Here is a 24,416-nt window from a genome sequence, read left to right on the forward strand (position 1 = left end):
GGTGACCATGAGGTAGGAATTCCACCCAGCCGTAAGGGTGACTCTGTGGCACCAGACTGAGTCTTGCTGAGCACCGATGGCTGCACCAGCCAAGGATGCAGCCCACGGTTTTGCTGAGCTGCTATCCAGAAGCAAAACTCACTGCTGTCCCTAAAGCTCTCCTCCAGCATTGGTTGGGAAGTAGCTGTCACTCCTGCCTTCCAGTTAAACCGGACTGCCTGTGCCATGCTCCCAGCTCAGCCCTTTCTCACGTGTTGCACCCTCAGACACAAGGGCTCTTCTTTTTTGGCACTCCTGGATGCTGCCGTGGCTGGGATGTTGCTGCTTCTGCACTGATCTCACAATATTTGCCACACTGCCTAACACACAGCAACCGAGAGCAGCACTTCCAGGAACTATTTCACAACATCCTTCTCTTCCAAAAATACCAGCGATGGGTATGCTACAGAGAAGAGCAGACAACACAGGCGCTAAGGCTCTACATGTCAAGAGGACTTAGCAGCCCCATGCCAATTTGCCAAAAGCCCTTGGTGGTTCTAGATTCCCTCAGCTCCCACGTTCATTTTCTTAAGCTACCCACAAGAAATTCTACAACAAACAAGAAATTATCTAGGTAAGATACACCAAGCAGAGACAGAAAGCAGCCAGACTCAGAGCAAAGGCATGGGTGAAACCCCCGAGTAATGGCACCACTCTCTTTCCAGGAAAAGGAGCTGTTGCTGTGACGTCCCAGTCCCTTCGACTGCTGAGCCGCAGAGCTGGGCAGGATCTGGCAGTGAGCAAGCTATCATCGCGAGCAGGAGCAGAGCAAGTTGGGCATCATGCCCATGTGAGCGGTTAATGGTGAAGAATAAGGGATGTCGTAGGGAGCCATCCGAGATGGTTTCACCACCCGCCTTTGCAGTATTAGGAAACACGGAGCCTGTCTTGGAGGTGAAATGAGGAGGAATTTCAGCTCAGAGCTTATCAGACCAGGTCTTCTCCACTGTGCTTGCAGCTTGCTTCTCTACCTCCGATGTGGGACAGCCCTGGCTCCAACACCTGCAGCAACTGATGTTTTCACGCTCCAAGCCTCACCACAATTCTCCGCCTGTGCTGCTTTCCCCCCCTTTGTGTATCATTTAACATCTCTGCTTTTCAGTAGTGATTGCTTACTCCTGCTGGGCACTGAGAACTCTGCTTAGAAGGAAAGCTGCAGTCCCCAGCAAGGCTGTTGCAAGTTATGGCAATAGAGGGAGTAACTTAACTCCCCTCCTCCCCCCAAAAAAACCAACCAACCCCAGAAAGCACTTTCTTGCATGGTAAGACACCCTGTGCCCCAATCAACCTAAAATGAATGCAAGAATGGAATGATAGCAACGCTTGGCTGGGAAAGCAGGCTTGAAATGACACTGGAAGAGCCACAGCCTGCCTTCCAAACCTCAGCTAAGTCCTGTAATAGCTCTGTCTTCATTCTGCCTACTTCTGATCTTTACTTGAGGTATCACAGATGGCCTCAATTGCTTATCTCCTGCTGAGCATCACGTGTGCTGTAGTAGTCAAGGTGGATTAATGGATGGGACTGGTCCGTGGGCTGAACACAGCCCTTGGGACCCCCAACCTACCTCTCTGCACAGTGGTAAGTACACCTGCTTCTCCCCACTCATGTGTGGAGAAGACTGGGACAGCATCCCAGCAGACTGGGACAAATATAATCTCCTAATTGATGTACCATCATGTCTCATCTGAGATGTAGCCCCTGTCACACTGGTATTATACCCACAAGCAGTGACAATACTTGGGATTTATACTGGGCAGCTTTGCAAGGGTTGGCACTACCGCTGTTGATAGAGACCTTTTGCTTACCAAGTGGCCAGGGGAGATCAGAAAGTCTACACTTGCATGTGCATGTGCCAGTAACACTGGCCAAAAGTGGTTTAGGTGGCATTTTATTAATGCAGTGCAACCAGCTCCTCTGAACCAATATAAAATATACAGGAAAGATCAACAAGATGAAAGATCCTTCATCTTACCACAGGCAGCAAAATCCACTCAGACTCTTCCTCACAGCGCCCAACAGTCCAGAAAGAAAACACAATGACTCACATCGCACTGATTTGCTGTTGCAGACCTCAAAGCTTACGTAGGCCCTACTGATTTAATGCAGCATGCAGCAGTATCAAACAATTTCCCAGTGGCCTTGTGTAAGAGTTTGCTTGAAAACACTGACTAGAGTTTTGAAACCATTTGCTTTAGCTATATTTTACCCTGTGTCAACCCATGAATCTTACTTGAATTGTGCTGGTAGTGTGGGGACTCTCCTCTGGTGAGCTCTCAGAGTCTGGGCAGGAATCAAAGCAGATACAAGGATTTAGCCTGTTTCCCAGACACGATGCTGCTCTGAAGAACCATTATTCAATTACAACAGATCCATGTCAGAGTAGTCTACGACCACCTAGAGAGAGAAAGTTTTGACAGCCACAGCCATCCCCCTGCAGAGCTGAAGAGGGATGCACTACGTGCTGCACACTACAGCTGTACCACCGCTGAAGTTCCCTTTTCTCATTTATTTTAAAAACAGCAGAATAGGTAACTCCACTTTGCTGGTTAAGTAGGCAAGGCAGTAGGTTGTGCTTGACAAACAGAGTAAGAAATGGCTTTGGGTGACATACCACAATATTGCAAACTGTTTTCACCCCAGAGTTCTTTTCTCCCTTCCTTCCCTACTGCTGCCACCTCTAGAGACTGTTGCTGATGGCACGGATCCTCAGCTGATGTAAACCAGCAAAGCTCTTATTGCCTGATGCGAAGTCGCAGGAACTGTACCCATTTATAGCAACTGTGAATATCTATCATGGATATTTTCACGTCACCTTCCTGTTAGTTGTTTGCATTTTTAGGAACTTGAGATCTCTCACTGCCAACAGACATCTGCTTAGGGGACAGATCACGCTCATTGCGTGGGAATTCTACTCAAAAATGTTTGCTCCGAAATCCTTACGTGCCCAAGGGTATTTAACGAAGACCAGGATTAGCACCTCTGCAAGAATGGCAGACTTAGGAGACCCTCATCAAAAAGGAGGACAGGAATCAGAGGACACTTGCCAGCTACACTACCAGCCGAGCCGCTCGCGGATGTACAGCTGCCCCAGCCATGACTGCTGTCCTCCAACACGTGCTACTGCTCCGCAGCAAGGGGGTACGCAAGGCCAGCTTGGGCTGCGCAGTCAGCAGTTTAGCCTATTTTTTGCCATGGTTATAAGAAAGCAGAGCTGAGAAATGAGCATGTGTCTTTTTTTTCCCCAAAACCTCACAGATTCTTCTTTGGGACTAAGCGGCCATGGGTGGCGAGCAGGAAACATCTGCACCAAGCCAGAAACCTGTCCGCCAGCCCATGGGTGGGGAACGCTGCCGCCCATTAACCAGCACAGGGGCAGCTGACAACGCAGGGCAGCTACAAGTCACACCTGACAAAAGCAGATGTATGTCAGCAACAGTGGCATGGCCAAAGACTTCAATTTTTAATGCAGCTGTGAGACCAGCTGGGTTTCCAGAGATGTGAATGTTGTCCCTGGTCTGTTCCTATGCTCACTGCCTGTGGGCACCTCATTGCAATGAAATATTTCCTCATCTTTCTGATGGTTTTTAAATGCAGCTTTGTCCTTAACATCAAACTACAGCCCTTAAAACCACCCTAAATAATTAATAATCTCCTTTGTTTTTACTCAAGTGAAACAAAGACCCCTCGCCATCTCCTCTTCCTTACCTGGCTAGGTGTCCTATTGCTTTTAATATCCTCCAGTGGGGACTGCCCAGTCTACAAAAGATGAAGGTGGTGCAGGATATACCATGAACCAGGAGGAGTCAGGAATTCTTGTGTGCCTCACCTCTGCTCCTGCCAACATTCAGCTTTTGCCCTCTTAGTCTCTGCATATAAATACCTTTTACCTTTTCCACAAAAGAGTACTGAAGAAAAATTAGCTGGTAAGCACATGTTGGTGCTGTTTCTTTTCATTGCCTTATTCAAATTCCTTTAATTTGCTGTATTCTTCTGGTTTTGAAGAACTGAGAAACTTTAGTAAGAGCACTAAGAGCAGTAAGAAAGCATTCTTGTTGCAATTTTGCAACAGAAATGCGTAATACATTTGTATTGGTGTCCAGTACAACGCCGCTTACAGCCAACCCATACAATAACAAATGTAAGATTCACACTAGAAGTCATTAAATCCCGTGCTCCTAGAGTCACATGGCAAGATGGGAATTTAATTTTGCATTTTTATGAAATGTATGCGCCTCCCTCATTTCCATGAAAATGCACAACAGTCCCATAAGAAAAAAACAATTACGATGACGGAACTCACCAAGTAAATTTGTTATGCTGTAAGTAATGAATTTTCACCCAGCCTCCTTTCTCGTGTGCTTAACCCCTTTCACTAACAACTACCACTCACCAAGACCACTGCCAGGTATCAGGGCAGGCATAAGAAACACCGAGTAATATGCTGTAACTCTTCTCACACACGTGAGTAGAAAATTACAACAGCCTCTTTCTGAGGCTGTTGTAACCTAAGAACCTGAGAACAAGGGTGCTATGATCTACTGGTGACAAATGAAGCTAATATAAAGCTTTGCAAGATTTCAGCTTTATTAACATAATTTAACTTCTCAGACTCTTAAAGGAGGCGTATCTGATGAACACAACGGGGGATGGGGGGGGGCAAATGGTTTTGGTTATGAAAGCCTGGTGTGGTAGGGCAGAGAAAAATTACAGGACAAAGCCAGTAACTGTACAGCTTGGGAAGAGCAGAAAACACGAGGCCAAGGCGGCCAGTACTTTTTAACAGCTTAGATGTTACGAGTGAGAGAGCATCAGTGATGGACATCCCTGGAGAAGTTCCCAACTGCCATTGGGAAGGGTTGGAACAGCTGAAAAGAAACTAAGCCAAAAGCATCCCGATGTCAATGAGAGCAGAAGTGCACCTACATGAGAGCATGGGAACCCTGAGAAATGCTGGAATGACACACACTTACTGCCTTATCAAAACTACTGGTAATTGTCCTACTATATGCTAAAACTTTGCAGTAGACGCTCCTGAGGATCCAGTAGTAGCTCCACTTCCAGAAAAAAATAAAACGAGCAAATACCCATGTGCACAAAGGGTGGATGTGGATTTTGGCCTCCACACTGTGGCCCCCAGATGTTGATAAAGTAACACGATTTTTTACTCAGCACACAACTTATTTATCAAGATACAACTTTCAGAAACAAGCACTGGAACAGTTCCACTAAACACACACGCTATACATTGTTCCCACAGTTAGTTAATTATACAGCTTAGTGGAAAAACCTCGTTAATGTTCTGCAGTTTACAGAAAGCATCTACATTTATCAGTGGAACAATACCTTGCAAAAAACACTTGCCTGATTAGACGTGTCTTCCCTTTTAGAGATGAAAGCAAGCTCTGAATTACAAATTTTGGCCACTATCAACCAATAATGCAGCAATCAAAAACGAACGTTCATAAGAATGAAGACAGAAAAATGAGAAATTAGCAGGAGAGCATCATAAAAGATGGGCTATGCAAGTGTTTTACTTTTTATTTACAGCAAATATATTACAGTAAAAAAGCTTAACATGGCTCATATTGTGGTTGTATAAGGATGATACATATGCTTACATCAAACAGGTTTAATTTCCTTGGCACTAACTGAACCAAACGCAAGGATTCAACACAAAAATAAGAAACAGAACATTTATTAGGCAAACTCTACATTAACTGTACACATCTGCGACTGGAGTTTCAATGCAATCCAAAGAATACAAACAAGCCATCAGGATGGCAAGAACTTTTTCGACGAACTTGTTTAACCCTCAAGACAAGGCTGTCTGGCACCATTTAAAAGTTGCTGTACTGAACACAGTGATTTTAAAGAAATGTCATAGATGATTAAGACACTGAAAATGCACTCACCATAGTGAAGAATCCCATTATTTTCCTTTTTTTCTTTCATTTTTCACTCCCACAATTACAAGAGTGTTAAAAGGCAGACAAGCTGGATGCAAGAGCTGGAGGTTTTGCCTGTCAAGCAAAGTGACTTGCAGCAAGAGACATGCTTTATGCAACAAAACCTATGATATACAGCTTGTGTGGGTTCAAATAAGAAGGTCTAAGAACAACAAATGTTGAAGCCTTATAAAGCTCTCTTCATTATAATCAGAATCCTGAGAAAAGCAGGGTCCAAATTACTCCAAGTGAATTTAGGCTCAGTTATATACAACAAAATTGTCCAGATACATCAACAGTAGTAAACAGAGTTAATGCAGTGTTAATCTTTCTACATTTTAATGACTAGCTATAAAAAGAGAAACTAGCATGTTCTAATCTGTTTACATTTCCTGAGCTTAGTTAAATCAAGAAGGAATGAACATTATAAAAATCCTGGTAAGTCACCACCAATAAATTAAAAATGTACATAATAACCACTGTAGCTTAAGAAGCCTTACAACGCTCAGAGTGAAGTCTGCCTGTCCGATACCATGGCCTTTCCTTTAGGACTCCTGTACAGAAACCATGCCATTAACTTCACCAGCAATACTGAGATGCTATGGAATTGTAGGTCGGGTTTTTTTTGCTCTCCAAGTGCCCTTCTAGCAGACTATGCAATAGCCTTTCCTAATGAAATCATATGAGAGCATTCAAAACCTGCAATCCTCTACTTCCAGTGCAGGAAACAATGTTCTCAGAAACACTATGGGATACTGAAATTCAGATTTACTAGCAGCAGTTATTTGGGTGGACTCTCAGCTCCCGCACACAACATCACTACATTGGCAGCAGGTTTAGTATCCTGTGGGGGAACAAACCAATGAAAATCTGCACAGAAGACTGGAGCAGAGACCCTTAGTAATAAAGAATTCATCTTAGCGGTTTCTTTAAGAGCCAACATCATGCATCTGAGAAAAGCACTCAACCTACATGAGTCATACGCATGTTTATTTATGCATGTTTATTTCCTGCATAGAGAATAATGTGTACCTTGGAATAAACCCCAAGCTTTAAGAATATACTGAGAGTATGGGTATTTGTAGTAGTGCTATTGGCAAATTAATTCAAACCCAAATGCTCAAATGCAACTGTCTCAAAGACTTGCAGAGCATGAACTTTGCTAAAACAAACTACTTTTTAAAAAATTGTCTGCTTATAGCATGATTTTGAATTTACGGTGTAGATAAAAGAGAGGTAGAAAGGTTTATCCCCTCAATATCATTTTCTGTGGAGTATTTATAAAGTATCAGAAAAAAATCTATAGGTTTTTGGTGAAAATGCCAGCTTTCCCCCTAAGAATTACATGGAATCTCTTCTTTCCACTGAAGTGCTGCAAACTAAGTAACTGAAATCTGGTTCAGAAGAGCTCTTCTTCCCATTAGCCTCACTACATTTTTGTTACCAAGTTCTGCTTCTAAGAAGTCATTGCAGAAATACTCCTATACGGGGCTCAAAAATAACCAGCAGATACAACCTACCCAACAAACTACATTTACCAGCCAAATAATATCAAGTCTGCTCCTAATAAAAGCACTTGCTCTTGCTCTAGTTACATGATGCCTCTTATGCATGCTACTGAGAGGGACAGAAGAGGTATGGAAGGCCATATGGCCCTTCCCCTCTTTGATGACGACCACAGGTACGAGCATCATCGTCACTCTGGCTGGCAGTAGCTAGAGAGCTTCCCAAGGCAGCTTCTTTTCCAGCCACAATCCACCCTCCGCAGCGGGAGGAAGGATGGTGCTTTAATGATGAGCGCTCCTCAAAAAAGGTAGGAAGGACGAGCTGATCAGGAGACAGCTTAACAGAAACCACGCTGGCAAGATAAATATCCATCTTTCCCTGGTGTAAGACAAGCCTGCAGCACTACAGCTTTCATGATTGTCACTAGACACGGGAGAGAGATGCAAACACCTTGGCTCCTGCAGCTGCAGTCATCAAGACCATGATCCAGAGTGCAGTGCATTTCCCACTGAGCCAAGAGCCTGGGACCCAGCAGTGCCAGGGAAAGGCAGGTCAGAGGCAACAGGGTGGGATCTGGCAACAGGGGCTCCCTCCCTGACCCCGGCTCCCACGGCATTGCGAGAGCTGGTCTATCTGGATGAGAAGGACCTGCCTGTTGACATTTCGGGGTGCAGAGGGCTGGAGCTGCACCATTATTCATGTAGCAGCGACTGTTCAAGGGTGGGATTTGAGCCATGAAAGTCAGACTGCTGCATGGTGACCTTTAATTTACCCATAGAAAGTTTAATAAATTACATTAAATTAAATTCAGCCAAAGCAGATGCTAGCTTATTTATTAAAAAGCTCAGCTTTCTCTTTCTTTCAACTGGTTGTAGAGACGGGCAGCTCCTGGGGGCAGACCTTCACTCTACCGCAGTCGGACAAGGGCAGTTCCATAGAGTTGGCCAGAGCCACTCTTCCTGCAGCAACACCAGCCGCAGCAAGACCTGGCTGTCCCCAGGGACACCCAGCAAAGGCAGGTGAGCACAGCATCGTCACCTGCTTGCTCTCTACACTTCTTGCCTCACCCAGGTCTTCTCCCTCCTTCCACGTAAACCACACCGGACTCGCAGTGGAAGACGATTCTTCACTGCTAACATTGCCTTCTATTGTCGTATCTTTTAAGAAATCTATGAATTGATTAGTATAAAGAACTATTTACTTCATTTCAGAGAAACAGATACTGCTCGGCAAATGCATAACTTGTCATTAATTTTTGATAGGCTTGCGTAAGGAAGCTTGTATACAATAACAGGGTCATGTTTACAATACAGGTTGGAAATGTTTTCTTTCTTTTGGTTGTAGCATTATGAGACAACTAATGCTACCGTACTCAAATAATCAACAGGCATGCTTCTCATTTTTACCTGTCCTTCTATCTGTCCTTCTATCTGCTCCTTTTCAACGGCATGCCTAAAAGCAGTCTCACATAAATAAGAGATGTGTTGCTTTCAGCCACACATACACAGTCTATTTTGTCTCTTTTCTTTTGTTCTCTAGAAACATTACTTCCATTAATTTCATCCTCAAACTATGATCCACCAAAATAAAAAAAAAATTCAAGTACAAACCCAAACTTTATTGCTGGGTTATGGGTCAATGTAAACTGACCAGAGTCAATGCCAACCTAAAATTCTCTTTACAAAAGTAAGGATTGTTCGATTACATTTGCTGACCATAGACAGCTTCTTTCACTATTCATACAGTTTGAAGACTGAAGATTTGCTGGGAACAAGACACAGTCCATGTCCTTTGGAAGTAAATGGAACTAATAGCCATCATCATCATCCATATCACAGCCATAATCTGAAACACACAAAGGCACATAAAAATGCAAATATTCCAGGTAGATGGAAGATACAACAAAAGTATTGCTACTTTCAGGTTGTTTTCCTGCCGTGTAACTAGATGGTAAGTTTTGCTTAAGCAAGCATTTAAAAAAAATCATATATTTTCTTAGGGCTAAATAAAAAGTTCTTGCATGTACTTTCCTCAATGAAATAAAATTATTTGTAAGCATATGTGTGCAAATATCTCTTCTCACTTGTCACTGGACCCTCATTTAGGAGTACTTGGCACATGGATATGTGAAATATTTGCTTTAATTTAGAGGTTAAGGTGATCAAGCCTGATTGTCACAAGTAATTTGGAACACGGTGGCTGATAAGCAGCAGCACACATTTACAAGTAGGCACGGTTCTCACTAGACATAGCCACCAAGAAAAAAGCTGGCTTGTTTATAGTATTCATGGATTTATAAGCTGAAACTGCAAGGGTCCAGCGATAGCTCAGAGTTCCCATCAATATCAAAGGAGTCATGCAACGAATCCTGACCAATGCATCTGACTCATATCTCCCGTATCTACTTACCCCTAGAGGAACAACTTCAAATTTTACCCAGATTTTTTTATCCAGTTTTGTTTTCTTAAACAATGCAAAGACTGTGATGTGTGTGTCAGAAGGCATGTCTGCGTGTTTCTAATGCACCAATTTCTCTTCTGCGTGCTTCTGAATGCAGTGAAACAGATATTTTCTGCTTCAAAGTCAAACCTAAGGATAACTATTACATGTGAGCATTCAGTAAAGTTAACCTTTATATTCCAAATTCAATACAGTGCAACATTTCATCCAAAGAGTCAAGCAAATGCTCGGAAGCAGAATTAAGTGTAATCTATAATAATTTGTGTAGAATGGGTGAAGTTCACCATCTGTAATTCCTGCAGTTATTCCAGGCAGACAGGTCTAAAACCCATGAAGAAAGCAGTGAGAAAGGAGTTATTTGTTCTGCTGAGCAGCTCTGCACACCTGCATTTGAATTCTGGGAATATTCCTTTCCTTTTTATTTTTTTTTTTAAACTCTGATTTTTCAGCTGTTGCCCAGACCAGACAGGGAGTAGCGGAATGTTCTCAGAATGGTTTAAAAATAGTAACATTTACAAAGAAAAAAAGCTCAGTGACCTTTATTCTATTTTTGTGGGGGGTTTATTAATAAACATAGACCCACCCTCCCCCACATGGGTGCCCTTTCTTGGGAACATTATTCTAATAATAAATGCAGGCAACAAACTGTTTTTCCTACGGTTCAGCAATTATTTTCCAGTGGAGAAATCAATTTAAAAGCAACACACACTTTTGTGAAATGTATACATATTGTCGATGAAAGCTAAATTAATAGTACTGGAAAGATTTTTGCAGTAAGTAACATTTCAGTAGGAAACTTATTCCCATCTTGCTTTTTCACAACCCATAATTAGCAGCTCTCATTTTAAAAATATTTTTGTATATTTTCAAAGCTTAACTTCTAAGGGGAAGTTTTTAATAAAGGGTAAATGTGGATGTGTCCAGCTAGGAAAAACCGCAGCAGAGAGGATACTGCCTTTTCCTGCCAGCAAAGAAACCTAATTAAATGAGTGGCTTTGCTGGGTAACCCAAATAAATTAGCACACATCTGTGTACCATACACGCCGTATGCTATCAATGCAATTTCTGTACTTGGTGAAGAACTCTTTCCTCCTAACACTTTCCCCAGAAATAGAGTGTGACGATTGGTTTTGTTTTGAGGTGGACAGCCACGTCCCCAGGGCTCACGGACAATCTGGACGTCGCTGCAGCCCCAGCTGAGGAGGCAGGCAGGAGCAGGGTGGCTCGGCTCGGGAGGCAACGAGCCCCAGGCACTGCTAACAGAGGGGTTACTGACCACATAATTCCTCAGATCTACATTAATCAACCTAATTCTGAGGAAGGCGTAACATCAGTTTGTTCTTGAGAAGCCCTCTTAGCCTAAAGCTCAAGACACAAAGTTTTCTCAGGAGGAACCTCTAAGAAGGTCAGGTTTCGGACAAGGGTGACTCCGGGCTTTCCCACAGGAATGGGCAATGCCGGAAAGGCAGCAGGAGCTCTGCAGAGGATGAGCTGTCGGAGGACAGGGACAAGCAGGGGAACCCTGTCTGTCCTCAGCCCTGCAACAACGAACCCCACAGCACCAGCAGATGGTAATTTAGACAGCATCCCAGCTTACCGTTTCCTCCCATTAACTGCAAGGCGCTCATGCAGTGATCATCATCTTCTTCTATTTCTTCCTCTTCCACTTCTTCATCAGGGTTGTAAGCTACGGGGCCACTCTCCACTAGCACAGCTGCTGGTTTTTCTAAGTCAGGCGCTTCTGCTTGTGCATTTGGAAAGGTCACCTGCAAAAAAGAAGGGGGGACAGTAGAGCAACCCTTCCTTTTGTTCAGTATTTTTACAAAACTTCAGCAGCTTCCAAATGATAGGGACAGGAGAGCTGGAAGCCCATGTCCAGTGCTAGAGGCTTAGCTGTTCTAGGGGACATGCAAGTTCCTCAAAGAAATGTTGCCCGAATGAAGGTCAGGCACAAACATCCAGGTTTTGCATAATTCATAGCCAGGTAACTGAAATATCCAGAGACGGTAACAGCAGAACAAGGATCCTCTTGCAAGCACAAGGTAAGGAGAAATTTGGGAGTGAAGGCTCCTCAGTAGAGCTCTGCAGGAAAACTTACAACCTTTTCCTCATTCTGCTTGACTCACATCAGGCCTATTACACAATAACCACGTTATTGACATTTTAATGATAGCAAAAATGTACCCTTCAAATCAGAAAAAACCCAACATGTATTAGTTTTGACAGCTCTGGTTGGATTTATTTGGAGGCACAATGAGCCGTGGAACAAATAGCACTCTTTAGACAGCACTTAATGTGATGGCAGAGTACTAGGTTGATAATACACGCCAGCACCTGTAACATTACCTACGAAATTCATCAGAATAATGATGTCCAAACACTAACTTGGGAACTGATCACTGATGGAACCTGTTCCATACGTGCACCTCCCCAGCTGCTCCAAGGTTAGGCAGGACACAGCAGGGAGGGAGAGAAAGGGCAACACCGCAAGGAGACAGAGGTGAATATGGAGAAGGTAATATTGTCTTCGGTTCACTAGTGACAGATCTAGGAATGGGGTAGGAACCAGCAACGTGGACTGCCCCAGCACAGCCCAGGCTCTGGTCTCTCTGGAGCTCTCACTTCCATGGTGTGCTCAGTCTAGGGCTCCATCTCCCTCTCTCATCCAGGGAAGAAACATCACAGGAGCTGTGCTGCTTTTGGCTGGGATAGAGTTAATTTTCTTCACAGTAGCTAGTATGGGGCTATGTTTTGGATTTGTGCTGGAAACAGTGTTGGTAACACGGGGATGTTTTAGTTGCTGCTGAGCAGTGCTTACACACAGTCAAGGCCTTTTCTGCTCCTCACCCCACCCCACAGCGAGTGGGCTGGGGGTGCACAAGAAGCTGGGAGGGGACACGGCTGGGACAGCTGACCCCAACTGGCCAAAGGGCTATTCCATACCATATGGTGTCATGCTCACCATATAAAGCTGGGGGAAGAAGAAGGAAGGGGGGGACATTTGGAGTGATGGCGTTTGTCTGCCCAAGTCACCATTACGGGTGATGGAGCCCTGCTTTCCTGGAGATGGCTGAACACCTGCCTGCCCATGGGAAGGAGTGAAGGAATTCCTTGTTTTGCTTTGCTTGCGTGCGCGGCTTTTGCTTTCCCTATTAAACTGTCTTTAACTCAACCCGCGAGTTTTCTCACTTTTACCCTTCGGATTCTCTTCCCCATCCCACCGGGGGGAGTGAGCGAGCGGCTGGGTGGGGCTGAGTTGCCGGCTGGGGTTAAACCGCAACAGGAACTTTATCCCAACCAGCTTTGTAACAGGGCACTTTTCACCTCCGTTCTGTGCTTGGACTATTTGGGGTTTGTACACTAGAGCCTGTGGCCCAAAAAGACATCCCATTAGTGGCAACTTGAAGAACATTAAAGATTAGCCATTAATGCTGCTTTGTCATATCAGCAGTCTTGAGAAGGGAATACTTAACAGTACCAGTCAGCAGTTATCAGCACTGAGAGTCATCCCCCCTACTAGGAAAGACGGAAAAGACTGGGACTGCTTCCTTGGGAAGGACAGTGGTGAGGTGCTCCTAACAACGAATGGTCCAAAGGAGACCAGGAAACCCCAGCTCCTCTGGTCCCTACCACAAGAAAAGTCCTACAGTGCTTCAGATTTTAAATTACACTACACAACTATGTACTGCTGCATCTTCTCCAATTCCATTGGCAGTAAGTTCTGATTTGGCGTTGTAATTTATCTTTATTTATTTATTTATAAATGTATTTACTTGGGATGCAGTAACTCCCAGAATCCCTGTAACTCCAGGCAGTTTAGAGATACACTATATGAGAAAATCCCTGTACCAGAAAGTTGATAGTCTAATTATTCAAACATCAAAGCTGTTCCTGAACTTGTCATATGCCATCACAGTCAACCTAAAGAATCTGCCTGATTTTTTCAAAGTCACCTAAGGGTTTAGGTGCTGAGCTCCAATAGCTCATTAATAGAGCAAGAGACACCCATTAATTTTAATAGAAAATCAAGTATTTAGATATTCGGATTACTCAAAGACAGGTTTTCATGATTTTTTAATGCTCAAATTAATCATATTATTTAGAGGAACTTCCCTCTAGTTTATTTTATACTTCCTACCACTGCTTTTGCCTCTAGAGTGATCAAATTGAGTCCATTTACGTTTTCAGTATAAGCAGAAATAGACACAACAGTTTGAGACGAATCAGCATCGTAATATATATCAATTTATATGCTTAAAAGTATCCATCTGCTCTGAAAAAGTGGGTGAATATAAAGGAGCTACAATTGAGTCATTATTTTTTAAAATTGCACCATGCTAATTAAAATGTGACCTTCTTCTAATTATCATGTCCACTTCCAGACTGCTATACTTCTAAAAATGTGCAGAGTTTTCTAATGAGCATAGCATAAGAAGTGAAAATGTATTTCCCCAGGCAGGATATCAAACTGTTTCTGAAAATCAATGGGGTTTAGTCATTTTAAAAATAAGGCAGTCAAACAATGCCTTTAAACAGAACTTCCTGAATTCACTTCCAGACACCCTGGCCTTCAGCTTGGCATATATCTTTACGTGGGGATGGGTAACTGTCAAAGCATTTTAAACCACCCAAGTTAACTGGTTCACTTTCAAAAGGGTATCCATGTCACACGTTCATGGGAAAAGGAAGAAGGACAAATACCTTTGGTATATTAGGATCAGAATTTTTAGATACACAGTAGACAGTTATTTTACCATACACAAAATGCATATGTCTACTCTGTACAGTGTGAAAATAACAGTGAAAAAAGCAGTTATCGCTGTGACTCTGATACCAATCACGATCCCTTTGGTAGAAAATGCAAGTGCACAAAGCCACCCCAGGAGGGTTTCTGGCCGTGGCCAGTTACTAGCGCTAACTTTTCTACGGCACTATTATATTTTCAAACTAAACAAACCAAAGAGTAAGCCATGCTATATAGGGTAAGCTGTCACTTTGTGTTTCCTCACCGGTCTTCCACAGAAGCCCAGCCCCTCCCTTGGGTCAGCGCTGGCTGCACAGAAGCGGCGTTTTGCATCGTCCCCCTTCTCCGCGGGGACGGTCAAGTGCTGAGAGACAGGCACGAGCTCTGCCCTCTCCTGCTCCTCCTACCCACTTGTTCGACACGTAACTTTTTAGATGCTTGCAGGGAGTTTTCTCTTTTTTGCTGTCTAACCAGGCATCATGAGGCCGTGCTAATCTTACCGATGGATAAGGAAGGGCAAATCTTGGTTAGAAAACAGGCAACCTCAGCTTTGCAGTGTTTGCAGTAACCAGCTCCTGGTCTGATCAGAGAGACAAGACTCTCGTTTCTTTTGCCCATATCTACCACATAACCAGAGCCAGGCTGAGGAAGGCTTGTGGGAATTTCCAAACTCAAACTGTTGCACTAGGAGGAGTGCTGGACTTTACATACCTCTTCAGTGGCAGCCTTTTTAGCAAGCTGTGTTGAAATCAAGGGTCTTAATCTGCAGAGAAGGAAAGAAGAAATGGTGAACATGAGAAAAGTTACACCACGCACAAGAGTTTGACACAGAGCATTCACTCTCCAAACAGTGAAAGCAGTTTGCTAGTTTTATGTTGTGCAATTACTTTTTTAAAGATGTAAGATAAAGTAAAGAGCAGAGAGCCACAGACTCCACAATAATTAATACACACATTCCCTTGTAGGCGTCTGCCCCACTTTAGGATAATAAGAAAAGATGCCTGTCAACAAGCACAGTAGCAAAACCTCATGTCAATCTGCAGCCCCAGCTCAGCCCGAAGGTCTTTGAAATAGGTCGTTTTGTCACATATTAGAAAAGTCAAAAGACTCAACTGATTTTTTGGAAGAATGCAGACATGGCAAAACCAGGCCACACTCTGAATTACCCAGCACCGCTCTGCAACTACTTCCCTGTATTTGATGATATACTGAGGATACCAGTAAGATTATACACGCGGGATATCATAATCATCACAGGCGAAATTCTAACCTCCAGCTACAGAAACCATCATCAAAAACAAGGGGACCCTGCATACCTTGAATGAAAAATGACAGAAATTGAACATAAACGTTTTTAAAAATTCTGCATCACATACGAAAGACCTGCATATTTGGGGAGAAAAGATGGATCAGTATTACTCTACAGCTAAGTGTTAAATATTGTTCTTTCTGAAAAACATTTCATAGCCTGTTGTCTCCTTACTGCCATGAAGGCTGTTCTCAATCCATCATTTAGTGCTGCTTTCTGGCCTCTCCTCCTCATCCAGATGTATCTAGTCACGAAGAAGATGACTTGCTTTCTACCGAAACACTGCTCAGACAGCTCCTCAAGTACATCTTTTAACTAAGTCTAGGCAAACAACTTAATGAATACCAATTTATGCCTCCAGAGATACAGTCTTTTATGATAAGCAGTATCTTTCTTCTCATTTTTCTATTAGTCATTCCTCCCTGTTAACACACAGATACTGGTTGTCTTCCTACTTATTTATTTATTTCAAGTAATCAGCAGGAGAAACAAGACCCCAGAGAATGAGCAGGGGAGACTCAGATCATTATCTCTGATGGAGAAGACAATATTAAAATACAAGATATTGGCTAAACTCCAAAAAGGTTCAGAAACTGGTTCAGAATCTCTGAAATGCTTTGCAAGACCCGAAAGGTGGCACAAGGTGCCTCCTTACAGTAGAGCTAAACAAAAAGAAGCCACAGAAATGCTTCAGGAGCTGTACCGCTGAAGGATCCAGAATACATTATTCTGCTACAGATACTTCTTGTCATATTTCATAATTATCAAAAATTTCAAGAAAGAGATACTCTTGATCCACATAAACTATCTATTACTTACAAATCCTGGTGGACTTCTGGGCTACTTCTCTCTAGAGAATGTATTTGAAGGCATGGACACACTCCTCCTATGTGCCTGGCCTTCTCTTTCCTTTATCTAATCTGAATTGTAGTTTTCACAGAACCATAGAATCATAGAGTAGTTTGGGTTGGAAGGGACCTTTAACGGTCATCTAGTCCAAACCCCCTGCAATGAGCAGGGACATCTTCAACTAGATCAGGTTGCCCAGAGCCCCGTCCAACCTGACCTTGGATGTTTCCAGGGATGGGACATCTACCACCTCTCTGGGCAACCTGTGCCAGTATTTCACCTAATTGTAAAATATTTCTTCCTTATTTCCTAAAATTTGAGACTATCTACTTACTGCCAATCACTGTTTTCCAAAAGTCACCCTGTTTAGATGCTTAAAAACACACAAATGCAACAACGTCAAAATGTTATGGACCTGAAGGATGCTAATTACCAAACAGGTTGTATTTCATTGACGTGACTGAAAAAAACCAACAATGGTAAGAAATGAAGTACCTTTATTTTAAATCAGTAGTAGTGATTATTGCAATTAACATTGTACCAAAGATAGCACCTACTTCCTCCTGCTACCAAAAGACATCAGACCTCCCCGGAGCACCCTGAAATCCTTCCTCCCCTCAATTAAAATCAAGCTGTTGAGTAAGACTCACAAGGTAATCAGAAACTGCTGACATTTCTTTTAGAGCAAATTATACATGTGCTCACACAGTGAAGAAAACAATCACAGCTATAGGAAGCAAAGAGTAAACATTCCAGTTTCATTTTAATTAAAGTGGTCCCCTAATGAAAATAAAAAGATTCACGCTTATGAAAAGCCTATTTGCAAACTTTAGTGCTAGATCCAAGAGTCCTTCTATTCCATTTTTCAGCAGCGAGTGATTCTCACACCCAAGCTGAAATTAAAGCTGTATTTCTGTTCCATGCTAATTGCTCACAAAGTATACATCTTCACTTCATTACTAGAAATGTAGCGCTGCCATTCAATTTGGGCAATACAGTTTCTCTCTCAGCATAATATCGAATGCATCCAAAAGCAGCGGGTCGGATCCTGCTCCTGCTTTGGCTGTTCATGACCTGCTGCAGTGCAGATCTGAAGGGGGCACTTGCCACGTGGGCTGAGCAGTCCCGCTCGCTGAGCCTCGGTACTACGTGCTACCTACAAACACTAGCAACGAAAACTGAAAAAAGGTAAAACCATCGCAAAGAGAGACAAAACTATTTCCCCCCTGAAATAATGTCTTCGATTAAAATTATATAACAAGAAAAGAAGTTATAAAAGTTATAAATATGTAAAAAGAAAAGTTAATTTCTGTCCCTTGGCTCTCCTTATGCCTATGGAAAACCCTACTATTACTGCACAAAACCATTTAGGAAGGTTTTATAGTGGGGTTTTGTTTTGTTTCTTAAATGCCCCGATGTCCTGACCTCCTTAAACCAGAGCAGCTGCTGCCACACCAGCCATATGGAGCAATAAATTACTGGCTGCCATGGCTACAGATACAGGCTCCTTCTGCTGTCTGGCTGCACCACAGAGGGTGGAAAAAAGTGTCTTCGTGGAAGAGCATGACTGCTTTTGAGGCTGGGATAGGTTTGAGTATTAATGATGAACAAAGCAGCCTGAAAAAACAAGTAACTGAAGTATCTTATCCAACTTTTAATGTGCATGACTCCACCTCATCTGTAAAAGGCTCGCACGGTACGCACATGCACGTATACACTACACGTGAAAAATCCTGTCCATCAAAGTCCAGACTGAATTCAGGGTTGCCAAATTCCATAAATAACAATAATATCCTGCATTAAGACACAATTCCGTATAAGCTAAAGCAACAACGGCCTCTATTTAAAATGTAATGTTGCAACTGGGAAGTAATGGGGCTCCTGGTCTTCCCAAGTGTTTCCGTAGTTGTTCACTAGTTACAATGATTTCTAGTGGGGGGCACTTTCGTTACGAACCTTGCAAATTAATACAGTACCTTGTGGCGGCGAGTAACAAAACAAGCAACTTTCTGAACAGCAATGTGATCCGTAAAAGGGGAAAAAAAAGATTTCACACAGCCCCAAGTGTTATATCCACATTTCAAACTACTGCAAAAATTATGCAGATCTGCAAATGCTCATGTCAGCCAACACACATAACACTGGAAGCAGATAATCTCGACATGTTTGCAACAAAACCTAATGGCACGGTACATGGCATCAGAGGCTGCTCCCTGCTGAATCCGCTCTGCTCTCAGCTGAGATGTGCACGATAACGTCTAGGTTTGTCCTCCAGCTTAACAATTTAAAAGATGATTCAATATAATAGCTCCTGACAGGGCTGGAGACCACACAGACTGAACTTCCAAAGTGAGTAAATTCTCTGAAAAACAAGCTGGCTGTGACAAACAACTGTTTTTATTTTGCTTATTATTTAATAACAAAAGATTCCACAGCAGAGTACATAAAACAGAAAGAGCACTATGAGGCAATAAAACCACCTAACTTGCATCAGGCTGTTCGCCCACCAAAAAGGTTTACGATACCATAACAATATCCTCAGTGCAATCCTGCAAGTAATTTGGAAACTCACCCAAAGCTCCGTTTCTTACTGAATTTTAATTTAATCCATCCAAGTAGGGAACATCTTATTGCTGCTTACCGCCCATACTAATTTTATACGTGGACGATCCCAGAATACGTGATGGAAAGCAGAGATACAATGGAGCCTGCAGCCACAAGCCTGCAATGTAATTATGCAGGTCATCTAAGACAAATGCCATAAAACCTATATATCCATACCACAGGCCTTTCATACATATGCCACTTCAGTGACAGAAAAAGCTATTGAGAAATGATTCGGCAAGATACTGGTCAGGTTCTCCACGCTGGCTGAGATCCTCCTCCCACCTGAGGCCAGATGGTTTTGCCTCAGGAGGTCAGTTTACCAGACGTCTGCGTGAGAAGGAAATTAATATAAATGTTTACCCCGGCTAAAAGTGCCCTTTAATTAGGTACCGTCAATGTTATCCTTACCGGAAAGCTGGGAATTACCTCTCTGCAAGGATTTAATGCTCTTGCTGGAAACACAACAACGTCAGGAGGTACCGGCCCACTGTTCTGCCATTAGGTCAGGACAAAGGGCTGACCCTCCCGGACTTGCACCACTGCTGTTTTCCAGAGGGCGAAACAGAGTCTGCAATCATGACCGTGACCCCGGAGCACTTTGAGGTTTGCACATCCAGCTGCAATCCCACCATCTTCTACATCTGCTTCTGGCTGAGGGCCGGTGCTCACAAGAGCCGTTCCGTCCCCTAGAGAGGAAACCAAGGCGCGTGGCCAAGGCCATGGCTGGCTGTGACACTGAGGAACGGCTGCCTGATGCCTTGCGGATGGGGCTGAGGTAAGGGTGCACCACGGCACACCAGAAGAAGTCCAGATACAACCATGGACAACATCACGCTCTGCAGAGAGACGAAGCATCTCTGACGCGCACACCTTGAAACCACGTGTGCCTGAACGTGAGGCAGGCAGGGTTTTTTGGCTTTCCCAAGGCCAGGCTGACCAGCCATTCAGCCAGCCCAGCTCACCATCAGTGTGAAAGCCCCAGGGAGTTTCCCTGAATCGCTCTCCCCAGTGACAGGGTTGCAGAGCCTCCAACCAAGGACCAAAGACACTAACTGAAGGGCACATCCCCACTGCAATGAGCTCAGCTCACACATAGCGAGGTCCCTTGGAGCTGGCTAACCCCGGTGCTGCCAGCTGCACAAACGGGACCGACCAAGCAGCAGGTAGGGTCTGAACCCTGCTAGATGCTACCAGGTACCTAGGCAGCAAGACTAGGACGCACTGAGAAGTGCCTGAGCCAGCTATTTCAACCTCTGCTCCAACACGTCTGTGTGAACTCCACCAACTCCACCAACACAGCCAACATTTTCCTCCTGTTCCTGAACAAGCAACGCTACAGAAAGAGCCATTTCAAGCAGAAAAAAAGCAAAGCCGAAGTGACAACAAAAACTAGAGTGAAATGAGAAATTGTTCCCACTTCTGATGCCCACTCAGTCCTCTTTCATGCTGGATCAGAGGAGCTTCGCTTTCATCAGCGCAGCATCAGACAACGCAGCGTTGAGAACATCTTCAGCGCTAATGAGATTGGCCTCTTCTAGCAAATGCACAGGCTTAAGTATCTAGGGACCAAAGCTCACAGGAGTAAACTGGCAAAAAAATAAGAACCTCTATCATTCACTAAAGGATATATTTATCAGCGAGGAACTAAGCACCTACGTCAGTCACCGATATGCTTTTGAAAAGCAGGGACTTTGCTAATGTAGAGTGAACTAAACACCTACTTCAGGCTTCTCAGCGAGGGGCAGAGGCCACGATACCTGTCTTCAGTAACCCAACTTAGAGCGGGCAATATTCTTCTGCATAGCTGCGGCACTCATTCCTCAATTAGATGCTGTAAAATAGCAACTTGTTGTTCTTTCCACTGACTAAACCGAAAGATTTTCAACAGCAAAAATGAAAAGAATGAAATCTAAGGCCACCTTATTGGGACCAAATGAAATTACGCTACTGCAGCAGATCCAAAACAATCTCTGCACATATCTGCTTCTAAAGGAAATTGCTGCAGACCATGGGAAATTACAATTGCTCCAGGACAAGAAAGGCTGACTGATCTAATATTTCTGGTCGACACACCTTCTTCCTGGGTTTGTCAATAAAGACACTGATGAGCTCATCTCTCCACAGGTCAGGAAAATATTAGTTGAAAATACGCTATTCCTTTCACCATGGAAATTTTTCCAGATGAAATGATGGCAGCGAGGCGGATTTGCACCTTGCTGGGAAAAGCTACTTAAAATAAGGAAGCTATGAAGCATTTTAATGAAGGTAAATGAGTAATCATGATGGTCTCAGTTAGGCAAGTCTAATGGCAGTGTCACTTTTGAAACATGGGCGTGAGACAACTCATGTGATGACAATCCAAATATGTCTAACTATCTTGTAGCACGGTCTTTCAAATGGTAACAGTGCAGAATGCATCTGTCACAGCAGAAAGCACCATTATGAGCAGATAAGGCAAATATAAATCATTTTTAAATCATGCTTGGAACTACAGTAATAGAAAAAAAATCTAAAAAGTTAAATGAACACATTATCATCTGAACAGAAATATTATGCTATTGAAAAGCTCTCAGCAGTAGCACTGCCATCTCTCTTTCTGGTGCAAATATATTTTTCTAGACTCAAGCAAGGAGAATTACAGATATTTGCTTTTGGACAGGTGTTTTGATCAATCTCAACCTCATAAAAACAGCTAACGAGGCAAAAGATGAAAAGAAAAACATCTTAGTAACCTGCAGTCTCTGAGAACAATCCACTGAGATTGTTATACCCAAAAGTGATGCCAGATTTATCGTTAGATCTTCCCTGTTGACATTACAAGGACAAAAATCATGCTAGGCAAAATACTAACTCACCCCTTCCACCACCTCTGATAGCATATACCACTGTGCAAATTAAGTTTCTCTCATCCGATTATGCAGCCAAAACTCATATTTCAAAATTCAGGTATAGATTCATACAAGTAATCCATCAGGAATAAAAATGGATAACAGATTTTTTTTTTCCTTGTGTCTGGTCTATTATACATTAAAGAGCAATTTCACTGCCAGCCATCTGGAAATCAATGTATTCCAAGCTTTATTTTATGATTACCAACATTCCCCTTCGTAACTCATTTCTAATTATAAGCAATAAATCATTCCTTCTTGCTTGTAATTTATAACAGCCAATTAAGGCAAACCTCTTATTTAAATAGCAAATCTAGCTTTAAAACATCACACATTTTGAGGTATGCACAGAACATCTAATCAAGCAGCCGAATGGTAGAATGATGATTTAACGTGGCTTTCGCAGCCACCGAGGAGACACATGTGGAAGAACCCGCTCTCCCCCGTGCCCCAGGTACACCGGGACTTTTCAAAGCCGAAAGCACAGGCCTCTCTGTCTGATTTAATGCAGAAGAGACTGAGACGCAGCGATACGCGAGCCAGGACACACCTCAGGGAAGTCTGGTGTCAAGGCTTCCCTCTGCCGTGTCAGGAAATGAATGAAGAGGCTGTAAGAGGAGAAGCAGCTGTAGGTTGGGCTAGAGAGAATTTCTGGACGTTTTCTAATTTCATTTTAGGAACTAACAGTGAAAGAACGCAGCTCTAAATTTAATACTTAAAAAACCAACTCCAGTGGCTTTTCCCGTGCCTGGATTTGCGTTCAAGAAACAGAGTGGCCTCCTCCTCCCAAGCCGAAGGGCAGCACCGTGCACCGCCCAGGCGCTCGCCTCTCGGCTGCTCGCTGTCGTACGAGGTTTTGCAGGTGTTGGCGTACGGCGTGGCACTTGGCGCGAGCACGGCACTCTCTCGGATCACTCCTCCCCGTCCCTCACGGCCAGGAGAGGATCAGGCAGGACAAAGCAGTGAAACGGTCTGCAAAGAAAAGGTGTCACCATATAAATCCAGATCACTCCTTCGGGGAGAAGTCTTTAATGGTGGTTTCCTATGGCAACTCTTACCAACAGAACAGTATCAAAGAAATGCAGTGGAGGATGTCAGACGAGACCAAAGAGGGTGGGTCCAAAAGCACTGGCAAGGACACGGAGAAGTTTTTACTTATATTTGTTCTTCAGTGTAGGTCTGAGTAACAGGCATATGAGTGCAAACACAAGAGAGAGGCTTCTTATAAATAGCTCTGCTGGGATTTTTCTGTTAGAAAAAAAACCCTCACTCTTGTCAGAAAAGTATTTGATACAATTTTGGATACAGAATTTATTACATGAGAAACTGATCTCAGGAACGTGGAAGCAGTTCCCACTGAGATTTTATTCGGTCATCACACAGCCCAAGTCTGTTCCAGCTTCACATTGTGTCATCTGGTAAGCGTTTACAGTAGGAATCAAGGGAACTGGATTTGGAAAAAATCCATCACAACTGACCTAAATCTGATCTGACCTGAATAATCAAAGTAAATACCAAATTAAAAAATGGCTAGACAGAAGCAAGGAGAGGGAATTCATCAGCTGCAGGAGTTATCTCATGAGTTTCCTTTCCTCAGCCATACATGAGGGTTATGCACCCCACTTTTTTCTTCCCAAAAAGCGGTGGGGATGGAGGCTACGTGAGCATCCCCTTGTACCAAAGGTGTCAAAAGCCAAGTGCACGAGCACTGCAGGCTCCACTGTGTTCCCTTGCCTTTTCAGACACCATTCGTTCCTGAGAGAGCAGCACTTGGAAGCGGGGAATGGAAGACAGCAAGTAAATACGAAAATCCAAAGAGAACACCTTGGAAGGGCAGCAGTGACCATGTCAGTACCATCTGGCCTTGCCTTTGCCATTACAGTTACCCGGAGTCATCCCAGAGAGGCCTCGGCCGGCACGGTGCTTGGCGCACGGTGCTGCAACCACCACCCCGGTGCGGGTAATGCCGCGTTAGACCCACAGCCACGCCAGCCCACCGTACAGCCGGGTGTTGCATTCACAGCCTGGCTCATCACCGCGGCTTGCCCGTATCGCTGCTTCAGGGTCT

The 24,416-nt window shown here is 43.6% G+C and overlaps 1 protein-coding gene across 2 annotated transcripts in view; it reads right to left on the reverse strand.

Annotated features, from left to right (window-relative positions):
* Window positions 1–5,563: 5,563 nt before the first annotated feature.
* The window catches only part of BRF1 (BRF1 general transcription factor IIIB subunit), a 176,737-nt gene continuing 157,884 nt past the window's right edge, over window positions 5,564–24,416 (reverse strand). For both annotated transcript variants that reach the window (XM_075503746.1, XM_075503748.1), the window contains 3 exons: window positions 15,407–15,458; window positions 11,549–11,717; window positions 5,564–9,336 (listed from right to left, as the gene is read on the reverse strand). In XM_075503746.1, the coding sequence (XP_075359861.1) occupies window positions 9,299–9,336; window positions 11,549–11,717; window positions 15,407–15,458 (259 nt within the window). In that variant the 3' untranslated portion in view covers window positions 5,564–9,298. The remainder of the gene's footprint in view (window positions 9,337–11,548; window positions 11,718–15,406; window positions 15,459–24,416) is intronic.

This window comes from Mycteria americana, chromosome 5 (assembly GCF_035582795.1).
Source record: "Mycteria americana isolate JAX WOST 10 ecotype Jacksonville Zoo and Gardens chromosome 5, USCA_MyAme_1.0, whole genome shotgun sequence".
NCBI classification, from domain to species: domain Eukaryota; kingdom Metazoa; phylum Chordata; class Aves; order Ciconiiformes; family Ciconiidae; genus Mycteria; species Mycteria americana.